A 12815-nucleotide genomic window follows, 5' to 3' on the forward strand; every position below is an offset into this window, starting at 1 on the left:
TAATGCCCTGCTCTTTGCATATGTATTCTCTAACTTAAATTAAGCTCTTTGGGGCAGAGATCTAGTATTTGTCTATGAAGTGTCATGAACATGTATGGTGCAGTAAGAGTAATACATTATAATGGAGAGAATCATTCCTTGGATCTGTGCACAGAATAGCCCCTCCACGCATGCCTGGATCTCCATCCTTCTGTAAGTAAAGGGATTGAGGGGCTTTTGTGTTACTGTCCCTTCACACCATAAGGATCTTTTTGTTGGTGGGGAATGGCAAACTCATGTCCTGAAGCTGTACTAACATCCTTGCCCCAGCCTGCCATACTGTGAAACCCAATTAAGGGAAAACATAGAGGAGAAGTGGTCAGAGGAATCTTTAGCACAGTGACTCCATTGCTGCAGAAAGAGCAGCCCTTCGGAGCCATTGCTCAGGCACAGGACCCCCTGCTTTTAGCATCTGGACAGAACCCCTTGCTTCCTCCACTATTGGCAAATCAATTTCCCATTCCTTTCTTGTAGGTTTTCCCATGTGAAGCAATTTTCTAGCCCCTGTTATTTCCCACTCAAGTCAAAGAGACAATTTTTCTAGAAACAAAAGTAAGTAATGTGTTTTTGAATATATTCAATTTTCACTGATGGGAGAAACAAATGTCCAGAGTGCTTCCTAAATCAGTAACAAAAGAAAGTATTAACTGTGCGACACTGGGCTAGAAAATATTGTGGCAAATCTAGTATATAATTTTTTTAAGTTTCTTCTGTTAAGAGGCAGGTATACATCTGTACTAGTCCTTTATGTAGCAGCTATTGTTCTGCAGCCAGATGCAAATGGTCATTCCCAGTTAATCTGAATTTCAAATAGGTGGCAATGCCCCTCTGAATTTAAATACTATGCAGAACTGTAAATATCTTTTCACCATTGTTCTCCTGGGAACCTGGACGGTCATCTAAAATAAGAGCACATTAAAGATGATGCTGAAATGGATTAATGCTGTCCTGTGAATACATAAGCTTGCCCAGACCTGCTTCCAGGAATATTAGTTTTTAAAATGCCATCACTTGGATTCTATGCTGGGTAATTTTTGTACTAAAATAAGGTGGTGATGTATGATACATCAAATTGAAATGTAAACAACACTGCTGAGCTAAAGCTAGCTTGGAGGTTCTTATTACTGTTTTACATATTCTGATTAAGATCTATACGTTTGAACTAGAACTGTAGTTAACAATGCAGTTTCTACCCAGTCCCTTATGAGCCCTGTTTTTCCTAAATACCTAAATCCTCTTCAGTATTGCCTTATTTGTTCCTTCTGTTTTTCTACTTTCTCTTTTTTAATTTTAAAGGAATTTGTGTTTTTTCAGATGTTTCCTTCTCCATTCTCTGCTTCTTATGCAGTCACCCCCAAAACCTTGTGTACAGATGCTGGTTTCTTCTCTCAATTCAGTATCTCATCTCTCCTCTCCCTTGTACCCTTCATCCTTGGTATTTCCTCCTTTCCCTTCTATCCTTCTTAAGGTGGCCAACTGAGAACCCTTCTGGGTAGGTTGGTGAAAGGGTAGCCCTCTTCCTGGGAAGGGAAACTATAAGGCCAAGTGACCAAAAGCTACAGAGGAAGCCACTGTGCTGTAGTCACAGCACAGAGTGATGCTGCAAAGTTGGATTTTCTGCTAGGCATGAGCCTAGCTGGTGCCTCCGTGTTACCAATGTAAAAGCTGCTGTACAGCAGTCCGCACAATTGTGCAGGAGGGAAAAGGAACTTCTGCACACAACTGATGACCAGTGCCTATGATAGGAAGAAGCTGGAAACAATCCCACCGTGACAGGTTGAACCTCCCATCTGGGATGCCACCTGATGTGCTGGGGTCCCACTGGTTCTGCCAGTTCCACCAGCCTGGGTTTCCTCACCCTGTCTTAGCTGTGCCAGGCCCTCAAGCTTTCTCTGGCATACACACAGGTAGGGACACACCCAGCTGCAAGTGGACACAGAGACACTGAGATTAGCTCTGTGTGGGAGGAATCAGCTTGGATATTCACATGCACACCTCTTTTGGGGTATAAACCCAAAATAATATTGCCTTGCACTGTAGAGAACTCTATACAACATAAGCTCATTAATTCATCCCCGATGCGGCAGGTAAACCATCCCAGCTTACCCTGGTGAGCCACGTGCCAAAGGTTGCCATTCCCTGGTGTAAGTAACTCAGTGATCCAGGAAACATAATAGGAACCTTTCAGGCCTTGGTTCATATCTAGCTCAGCTCCTTATTTAGATCTGCCTTGCAAACATTCTGCTCCCCAGGCCTGATCTACACCTGGGAAAGTTTTGAAAAGCTTCTTGCTTGCTAATGCTGTTTTCAGCATGGTGTTATTAGCTCTTTTCCCAGCAGGGCTAGATAGCATGGTGCTGAACCCAGCAGCTGTAGCCATTGGGTTACCTGCAGCTGAGTTCTTAGCACTGCTTAGGCCTTTGTTAAGCAGGGGAACAGGTGTTTCCTAGCATAGGCAAGCTGCACTCAACCAGGGTGAGTGGGGTTTGGTTTTGTACAAGCATTAAAGGGGAAGGTGGATGGATGGCCGGTGGGTTTGTACATTTTCATACCAATTTTGTGAGGCTCACATAGTTCATTGGCCCTAGGGCAGTGCTGGGCTGATGTCTTGCTATGGGTTGCTAAAGAGCCTTGCCCGCTTATGGACCCAAACTTGTACCCACTGTGGGGTGCCTGCTGGTGGGTATGCTTGTGCCCTAGGGTGACCAGATGTCCTAATTTTATAGGGAAAGCCCTGATTTTTGGGTCTTTTTCTTATATAGGCTCCTATTACCCTCCACCCCCTGTCCTGATTTTTCACACTTGCTGTCTGATCACCCTAGTGTACCCAGCTGCTGGTGGACAGATGTCCGTGCCTCGCACGCTACCTGTGGCACTCACTAAGCCCAGCGCCGGTGTGGTGGCGCAGGAAATTCTGCTGGCAGCAGTTCGCGTTTGGGCTACTGCGCCGGCGGTCGAGGCAGAGCGGGCAGGTCTCTCGCTGACGAGGCTGGCCCCGGCAGGTCCGCGCAGACGCACCAGCACGCTCTGAGTGGCGTCACTCACGAGACTGTGGCGCCCGCCCGGCCGCGCTGGCTCGTCTCCCTGCGGGGGGGAGGGGGGAGGGAAAGCGAGCGAGCTCCTGCACCTGCCCGCAGGGCTGCCCCAACGTCGGCGGGTTGCGAGGAAAGACGCTCTGTCTCCGCCTCAGTCTCTATGGGTGGAGTCGGGCCGCTCTGCGCCGCGCTCTGTGGTGGCTGGGCGGCCTGGCTGTCAGCAGGACGCGCCGGAAGGAAGCCGGCTGTGGGGGAAGGGCTGTTTGGGTCCGGTCGGACTGGGGTAGGCGGCGGCCATGGGGGTCCCCAAGTTCTACCGGTGGGTCTCGGAGCGGTATCCCTGCCTCAGCCAGGTGCTGAAGGAGCATCAGGTGAGCGGCGCTGGGCCGGGGGTAGCGGGCTGGGGGGTGCGCACCCACCTTGCCCCAGCCGCTCTCCGGGCACGGGAGGGTGTCCCCGTGCTTCGCCGCAGCCAGCTCACACGGGAGCCAGCGCGGGCCCGGCACCGCTAACGGCTCCGGGCTCGTGTCCGGCGCTGCGCTGACCTGCCTCGCCCCCGTGAGGAGCCAGGCCGCTCCCGAGGGTTCCCCGCAGGACACGGCGCCAGGGAGCGAGCTCTGCAGCGGGCCTCGCTGACACCCCTCCGCAAACACAGCTGCTGGGAGGCTGGGGCTGGCGCCAGCCCTGCGTTATGGGGAGAGCTGTGCCTGCTCGTAGCCTTCCCGCTTCTGTTCCTTGACTTATTTTTCTTTCTCGGAACACGGCTAGGTCTAGCTCAGCAGCTTCTTAGTTTGACCTTTTATAACACGGCATAATAAACTTTGCTAGCAACCACCGCTAGCTTCACCAGCAGCCCCTCTAGGTACGTTTGGAAGGCGCCTTTCAAAAGATAGAATGCAGCTGTTTTGTTTGACAGCATTGCCTGGATGTAGAAGACAACATCATGGTGCGTTTTTTTAAAGTGCTTAACCTTGGTCCACCTCTGCTTCTATGTAAGTAATTGAGGGTGGTCTAAAAGTAAATAAAGTAGACATCTAAATATTATATGATTAGGAAACGTGGACATATGTTGCTGTGGTCAGCATGTTGATGTTTATTAGAATAACTACATATTATTTTAAAGTAACTTAAAGAGAGAGAGGTTGAAAATCATATAGTTAATGGATGGAGGGCTTGTCTGTGCATTTAAATTAATTTAGAATACGGTAGGAAATTAAAGCGGATTAACTATTCCTGACTAGCTCCGTGTCTTGATGCATTTATTCCAGAATAAGAGTGCTTTATTCCGAATCATGTTAAACTAATTCAGAATAAGGCAGCTTTATTCCGAATCATGTTAAACTAATTTCAGAATAAGGCATTCTTATTCTGGAATAAGAGTATCCACACATGGAGCTAATCAGGAATAGCTATTCTGGAATAATTCCCCAAATAGACAAACCATAAGTAGTTAGGAAGAGGAAAGAATGGAAAACAGAAGACTTTCAAAGGTGAAAGGACAATTAAACTACTAACCTCTTGTCCTAGATCAGTGGTCCTCAACATTTTTATCATCTAGGGCTGCATATGTAGCTGTCTGTGTTATATGGGCCACATCCACACAATATATATACTACCTATATGGCTCTGAGAATGTCACTTGGGCCGAAGCTGTGTGCTGGTTGGGCCACAGGTTGAGATTCACTGCCCTAGATAAAGGGACAGTAATATCCTAGTCTTTGAATTACCAGAGTCTATGCTGGATGCTCAGAGGGGGTTGAAAGCATAAAACGATGTTTGTTAACAATGCCTCATCATACTCCCAGTCAACTGTTTGTTCATTTTGGCTTTATCTGCCCAGAGTTGCACCAACTTAACATAAGGTGTGATTTTAAACTGTTTAGTTAAACCAGTGCAGAAGGGTTTGTAGACACTTATTTTGGTTTTTATGAGGCTGTCTACAATTAAAAAACCTTTTCTCGTTTAGCTATACTGGCAAAACTCTTCTAATGTAGATACAACTATACCACCAAAAAGTACTTCTGCTGGTATAGTTTATTCCAGTTCAGTGAGCAAAATAGGCTACATTGGCTAAAGCACCCTATTTTTACTGTATAACTGTCTACGCTAGGCCTTTTGATAGCATGCCCACAAAACTTTTAAGTGTAGACCTGGCTTTATTTTAGTTTCGCTTAAGTCATCGATTAATAACAGGTTTAAATTAAACTGAGCCTGGCTTCCACGTGGAGCAAATGTATGTACACTCAAGGCCCTTGATTTCTATTGCATCATAATTGTTGACACCTAAGCTTCTCCTCATTTAAATGTGGTTCTGATTAAACCAATTTCTAACATAGTTTAGTCAGATAGTGTAGACAGAACCAAATAAAGTTTAAAATTCAACATGGTTCTTAAAATAGTTCCTTAACATCGTCTAGTGTAAGTGAATCCTTTACTTAAAAATGGTTTAAAATGCCTTTTAAAATAAAGTTGCATTCCCAACTGTGGGACAAGCCTCTTAGAAAACTGATTTTTAAAACTACATGGATTTTAGAGCACACTAAAATATTGCACTTAAATAAGAAATTTTGGTCTCAGGACAAAAATTCCAAAATAAGCTCCCTGCTGAATGCAGGCAGAGAGCAAGGAACATGTAAAACACACGTGGGTTTAATGGTCACAGCATGTCCTCTTGAGTCATCCAGTTACTGTGACAGCAGATTGCCAAAAAAATTCTCTGGCTGTTGACTCTGGCAGAGTCTTGCTACATATGCACATTTCAGTCTCTGGTTCAGCAATTGAGCACAAGCTGACCTGTAGATACAGACGCTAAGATTAATAACTTTTTCAGTATTGCTTCCCCAAAGGAACATTGAATGCTATGCATTAGGTAAGAAGTACACCAAGTAACTGAGATCAGTTGAGTCATTAGTAGAGACTTTAGCTATGTCTACACTGCCATGCAGTTTAGAGTATGGAGGTCTGAATAGGAATGTGCACCAAAGTACTGCGCTGTAACTCCTCTGTTTAGATATTGCGGGCATGAACTAAGAGGGTCCTAGTTCACATTAATGCAGTCCTGTTTGAAGAGGACTGCATTAACGTGAACTAGGAAACTTTTAGGAACCACAAGGTACAGCAAATTGCAAGGCAATCCAAGTAAGCATGTGGTGGATTTTAGAGCACTTGGTTTTCTGCTTAAAAGCAGACTACTCTATGTAGTTATGCCTTCTTTGGGGCTGTACTGTGTAAGTTTTTTCTTTGAAACAGTAGGATAAAAAGTGTATCGTTAGAATGGGCTTTTAATAAGACCAGCTAGCAGCCATTGAAAATATACAGTACCTTGTCTGTACTAGACTTAAAGAACTTGTTACTGTGTTAGCTAACACATGCTAACGTCATACCTTCAAATCCTGGTCGAGACAACATCTAAAAAGTACTGTTAAAATGTGTTAGTTGACATGTTCTGTGTGAAAGAGAGACTGTCTGAAGTAGATAAAAAAAAAATGTTTTTATAAGCCAGTGCTTGAACTCTGAAATGTTAGCACAGTGTCCCATGTATCTACACAGTCATTCTGGTTATTTATAACTAATTTTTGTACCACTTTTTTTTTCAGTGTCAGTATTTTGCTTTTAACTATAGTCTCATTGAACAAAAAGAAGCAGTCTTCACTCAGCGCTCTTAATTACTAGGTTTATTCATATCAGTGTGTAGAATTTATCATCTGATATCCTTCATGAAAGCCCTAGTGTCCTCCTAGAATAGAAACTCAGCAGCAGCCACTGCTAGCAGAACCAGATGGAATAGGGAAAGGGACTAGCTGAACCTACTTGCTCACCCACCCCTTCCTTTGTGGAGCCAGCCTGAAAAGCACCATCACAGCATAAAGTTGGTTGTGGGAATACAGTCCTTTACAGCCTGGGGAGCCTTGTTGATGTCAGCAGTTCGTGACTCCGTGGGCTTTTTTGTAGGGTTAGGAGATTGATTCTTTGTGGGGTCAACTTTCATAGGCTGTAAAAGCATCAAAGAGTCCTGTGGCACCTTATAGACTAACAGACATTTTGGAGCATGAGCTTTCGTGGGTGAATACCCACTTCGTCGGATGCATAGGCTGATTGACTCTATATAACTTTACCACCAATCTTAAGGCTCTTTACAGGGAAAACAGTAGGAATAAAGGAAAACTTTGAGTATTTTATCCATCATTCAACCAAGAGATAATTCCATGCTGTTCAAGGAAAGAAAATTAACTTTTAGTACCCCCAGAATTCCTTATATGTCCAGAGAGACTACGTTGTGGTCTTTTTGAATCTGGAAGAAAGACAGATTTATGAAATGTCCACCCTTGGTCTGTTTTCTGGAACTGGAAGGGGAGGTGCCTTCTACAGATTGACAGTTTCCGGTGATCAGTTGGCTGAGTGCAAAGCCAAGAACAGGAGCAAGATGGAGTATTAATTTTTGATGACCAGAACATTTAGGGCTATAGTAATCAATAATTTGGTGCTCTCTGTATTGAATTTGCTGAGGCATCATGTATTACCAAGTGTGGACAGGTTGACTGAGTTAATCTGGTTGTGGAAAACCTCCAAAGTCTAATTGAATCATAAAATTTATTTTATCCTCTTTTGCCATCAGAGCAATAACATTTTTAGTGTTACTTATTTGATTTTGTTTTTATTACTGCTACTTCCTTTTGAACTCTTAAAGTAAAAACATTCTGTAGGAGGCAAAATTGTGTCATGTTAACTATACCATAGTTTTCCATAGTTGTTGGAAGAAGGGCATATTCTGCATCTCTTTTAAATAATTGGCAAGTACGGTGTGATTTTTTTTTCATTCAGTTAATCATTACTAGGAGAAACTGTTTTGTTTATTTCTTGGAACTATTCACATTTTTGTCTTTACACGTACAAATACATGTTTGCCTAAATTAATATTGTAAAGTGTTGTTCTCACTATTTATCTTTATTGCAAAAAGATGCAGGATCATTTGTATACTAACATTTAATTACAAAGACTATTATGAAATTGAATTCAGACTGGACATGTTTCACTATTTTATATTTGCTACAGTCCAGCAACAACATGCTAGTCTACTTGTTATCCAGTGTGTATAGTATTTTAGTAGAGAATGAGCAGGTATTGCATGCAGATAGAAACCATTAAACATGATTCTCTTCTCCTGCTGATGTCAGTCGGGAGCAACTCTGTTGAAGTTGAAGGAGTAATATTGGTGTAAAATGTGGGTAAGAGAGGAGAGAATCAGGCCAGAACAGTGGTAGTATGGAAGGAATTACTATGGGAAACTAAAGACGGTTTGGTGTTGTTTATCAGAGATGAATGTTCAATTTTAGATCTGAAAGCAAAAAAAAAAACAAATTCAAAATACTAGGAGCTATACGCAAAGAGTTTAAATACATGTGAAGGTGAGATATACTTTTTCTCTGTGGTTCTCTTATATTCAGAAGAATTCATAAGTGAGAATACTAGAATGGTGTAAAATATTGGGCCGGCTACTCAAATACTGAAGAAACAAGCAATTTGTTTTGTTTGAGGGAGAGGTAGCGGGAGGGGGCACTACTGGACAGGGCTACGTTGTTTTTTTCTTCTGTTTGTTTTTGCAGAAAACGTGATAGAAGAGAGAGGGCATAAAGGGCACTTTCTGTGTAAAACATAGATGATTATTTATAAATTTCATCCCAGCGTGCATCTTCATATGTAGAAAATGTCATTTGCTACCCTTCCATATGTTCTGCTTCATGTGAAAAGGGCATGTGAATCACCAAGGTTTTGCAGCTTTTTAGAGCGCTGTCAATGCAACACACTATCCCTTGGGACTAGAGAGCTGGTGTCTGTGTGGACGTGATGGACTTCAGGCGTGCAGTTTTATTCAGACCACTAAATTAGTTCCTTTATTAGAGAGACTAAATGCCGTTCCAGGAAGTGCAGAAAAATAATTACTGAGCACCATGCATCAGCTGCATTCTTATACATTGCAGATTGAGCTCCATATCCAACAAGATGCTAGGTATTGCTAGAGATTAGAGATGTATTAGCTCTGTCTTAAGCCTGCCTCTACCTCTTTCTTTCCACCATGCTCCCCAGTACTCTGCTTCTCCTAAATCTAGAATTCTGAATTATAAACACAAACACAGAAACATTCCCCTAGAAGTTATTTGGCCTAGGTGAGAGGATGGTTCAGCAACAAGACAACGGGTCATCACAGGAAGTGTCCTACTGTCCTACTGAAACTGCAGGGGGACTCTTATGATCCGGAGTACTTACAAATCAAGCAGAAGATATGTGTACAGAATGGGTATATATTTTTTTACAAACTGGCCTTGTCTGTGTTGTGTTTTTTGGACAAAAATATGATGGTACTGTTGCCTTTTGGCCCAAACAGTTAGCCAATATTTGGAGTTGTGCTGCATTATTTATACGAGCAAGATATTTCTTTGGTGCAATTCTGTTTATTTACAAAGAATGTACACAAAATGCCATTTTCCTGGAAATGGTAGGAACAAATGGCAGACCGCTTCCTTGCTCACATTTTGCAAGCCTGCCTTTTCCGGACAGTCTTGTGCCCCAAGGAATTCTGTGTCTGCTCCCTACTCAAGGCCATGGTCTCTACATATCTTTCATTGTCTGCTGGTTTTCTGGCAGCTTTTTCCTTCTAATACACTCCGCTGGACCCAATCAATGCCCCAGCCCCTATGTTTACAATCAGTCCTCAGGAAAACCCCTTGGCTCACACAGCTCGGGTCCTGCTGTGCTTTTCCTGCCTTGGAGGGCAGCTTCTGTTGTTTAAGCTATCACTGAAGAAAGGGAACCTTTTCTAGGTCTGTGATTGATAGGTGCTGTTAACAGTACTAACGTAACTTGATAGCCTAATATTATATGTGCCTTTTTTCTAGATTCCAGAATTTGACAACTTGTACCTGGATATGAATGGTATCATCCATCAGTGTTCACACCCTAATGATGACGATGTTCACTTCAGAATCTCAGATGATAAGATCTTTGCTGATATTTTTCACTACTTGGAAGTATTATTTCGCATTATTAAACCAAGAAAGGTTTTCTTCATGGCAGTTGATGGAGTGGCTCCAAGAGCAAAAATGAACCAGCAGCGTGGGAGACGTTTTAGGTGAAAACATTTTAATGTTGCCCTGTTTATAAATCCATAGGACAGCACATTTTTATGAGATTTTTTAAAATTTACAAATTGAAATAAGTATTAAATACATAGTTTTAAATGATGATGCTTTTGACTATAGCATTGTTTGGGTTTTGTTAATAATTGAGCAGTCAGAAATCAGAACTGAGGATTTTTTGCCAGTGCATTTGGAAAAAACCTGTACACCAGGGAGTACTTTTCATCTTTTGCTTTTGAAGTGAACTTGCAGTTTGCACAGCACTGCAGAGGGTAGTATAAATAATCTCCTTTTGGAACCAATGGCTTAGAACAGAGGTTCTCCAACTTCATTGCACTGCGACCCCCCCTTCTGACAACAAAAATTACTGCACGACCCCAAGAGGTGGGGAGCAAAGCCCGAGCCCCACTGCCCTGGGTGGGGGCCTGTAACCTGATCTCCGTTGCCCAGGGCTGAAGCCAAAGCCTGAGCCCCACCACCCAGGGCTGAAGCTCTCAAATTTCAGCTTTGGCCCCAGGCAGTGGGGCTCGGGCTTTTGCTTCAGCCCTGAGCCCCAGCAAGTCTAACGCCAGTCCTGGCGACCCCATTAAAACAGGATTGCGACCCACTTTGGGGTCCCGACTCACAGTTTGAGAACCCCTGGCTTAGAACTTTGAATTTGTAAAATTTGTGCCTTGGTCATTCAAAGGAGCATGGACCCAAGAATGGTGATCTAGCACAGCATGCATCTTTGGGAACAGAAGTTATAGGTGCTGCTTCTTTTTCCATCTTGAAGACTGTTTTTCTATAAATCTACATATTCCTGTTTATCACTGTGCAAAGAAGCAGTAATAGGGCTGCTTTTGGAATCTGAATGCCATCTTAAAGAAGCCTTTGTGGTCACTGTATAGTGAAGTTTTCCTTGATAGCCAGTGTGGAGGAGGGAAAGAGACTGAGGTTTGAGAACTAATAAAACTCTAGTCTCTAGTAACATTGGCCATCAGGCTAGCTAAATAATGTAGTTTACATCTAGATCATACACAGTGGAGATCATTAAAATCTTGATGTTTACTGCTTCCCCTAGCAGCTTTTGTGAACTTTGGGGACAGCAGCCACATTGACAGGGCATATTGGAAGTTGGAGATAGAGCTGGCCATTTCCTCTTTTTGTTCTGAACAACTGATGCTACAGTACTTCCTTTTCTTCACCAGTGGGTGCTATGGGGAGTTCCATTCACTGTAGACTGTTTCTCTTCAGGAACTAGCCAGGGAAAGGAAGGAAGCCAGAGGTTTGGAGATGTGAGAAGACCATTTGGGGACCATTTGAGAGGAAAAGAAAAACAAATGGTGGGGTAATAGGCAAGATGGGCATGGAGTTGAGAAGATGAGAGAGAATAATTGTGGTTTTAAAAAAATGTGAAAAGAACAAATAAGAAATCCAGAGAGTTTTAAAGAAAAATTAAAAGATTAAAAAAGGATAGAACAATATCAGGAAAAATGTGAAGGAAAACAGGTGGGGGTGGGGAGGAAAGCATCAAGATAAAAATGAAGAGTTTGTCCGCAAATTATTTTGTCTTCTATGTCCTTTAATTCTCAGGGGAAAATATTAGTTTAGTCAGTATTTTGACACTTGCCATTTATCTGCTGCCAGCTGGTTCTCTTTCCTTCCATTGGCCCCCAAATGGTCTTCTCAGCCCTGTATATACTACTATGTGCAGCATACATCTTATCCTTGCTGTAGAAATTTCAAAACAGCTTCTCTGTTTTCTATGTGCACTAAAAACAAAATTAAAAGACTAAGAATTAAATTTCCTTTCTTATTTACTGTAAGAAGCAACTCTAATTTTTTGAGGGGAAAAATAGTGTACATACAATGCTGTAAAATTCTATTTTTTTTAGGTCAGCAAGAGAAGCAGAGGACAAAATAAAGAAGGCTTTAGAAAAAGGAGACGTTCTCCCTACAGAAGCCAGGTTTGACTCCAATTGTATTACACCAGGTAGGAAAATGTGCTGGTTAGTTACAGGAGAATTGCTGTGATTAATCATTTTGCCTTTCTGTCATCTGATTTTTCAATAGGATTTGTTCTGCTAAATCACTTTGGCACTTTTGAAAATCCCACCCAAATTTAATATTTAAAACCCGAAAACTCTTCAAAAGTACTCCACCTTCCACACGTTGCAAAAATTATTTTTTTTCTATCACTAATATCCTTCATAAATGTATAAATGGAATTTTGACTAATTCTTAAAATGACAATGTATCAGAAGATGTAACTTGTAGATTTCTGTTACTAGGGACTGATTTCATGGCCAGGTTGCACGAACATCTGAAGTATTTTGTAAATATGAAGATTTCCACAGACAAATCCTGGCATGGCGTAACTGTCTACTTATCAGGCCACGAGGTTATTGTGTTTATATTACTGAATTTTTTTTAAAAAGTAGTTTTTTCAGAATAGTGTATACTGAATTGTTTTATCTTTGCATTTAGACACCAGGTGAAGGAGAGCATAAAATTATGGAATTTATCCGATCAGAGAAAACGAAGCCTGATTACGATCCAAACACAAGACATTGTCTGTATGGTTTAGATGCTGACTTGGTAGGTGCAAATATATTTTATACTCAT

General features: G+C 42.2%; 1 protein-coding gene and 1 long non-coding RNA gene across 10 annotated transcripts in view; one reads left to right on the top strand and one right to left on the bottom strand.

Annotated features, from left to right (window-relative positions):
• The window catches only part of LOC120371462, a 30698-nt gene extending 27542 nt beyond the window's left edge, over positions 1 to 3156 (bottom strand). For both annotated transcript variants that reach the window (XR_005584366.1, XR_005584365.1), the window contains exon 1: positions 2907 to 3156. This is a non-coding gene — a long non-coding RNA (uncharacterized LOC120371462). The remainder of the gene's footprint in view (positions 1 to 2906) is intronic.
• Positions 2927 to 12815, top strand: part of XRN1 (5'-3' exoribonuclease 1) — an 85409-nt gene continuing 75520 nt past the window's right edge. For 3 of the 8 annotated variants that reach the window (XR_005584364.1, XM_039487236.1, XM_039487237.1), the window contains exons 1-5: positions 3311 to 3445; positions 9969 to 10201; positions 12086 to 12183; positions 12482 to 12591; positions 12678 to 12788. Coding sequence is in view for 7 of the 8 variants with exons in the window: in XM_039487236.1 (XP_039343170.1) it covers positions 3371 to 3445; positions 9969 to 10201; positions 12086 to 12183; positions 12482 to 12591; positions 12678 to 12788 (627 nt within the window). In the remaining variant the exon portion in view is untranslated. Of the gene's footprint in view, positions 3042 to 3310; positions 3446 to 3747; positions 4067 to 9968; positions 10202 to 12085; positions 12184 to 12481; positions 12592 to 12677; positions 12789 to 12815 lie in introns of those variants that run through there. The other 5 variants (XM_039487235.1, XM_039487239.1, XM_039487241.1 and 2 more) reach the window with 4 other exon arrangements.

The sequence above is a fragment of the Mauremys reevesii genome, linkage group 9 (assembly GCF_016161935.1).
Source record: "Mauremys reevesii isolate NIE-2019 linkage group 9, ASM1616193v1, whole genome shotgun sequence".
NCBI lineage: Eukaryota > Metazoa > Chordata > Testudines > Geoemydidae > Mauremys > Mauremys reevesii.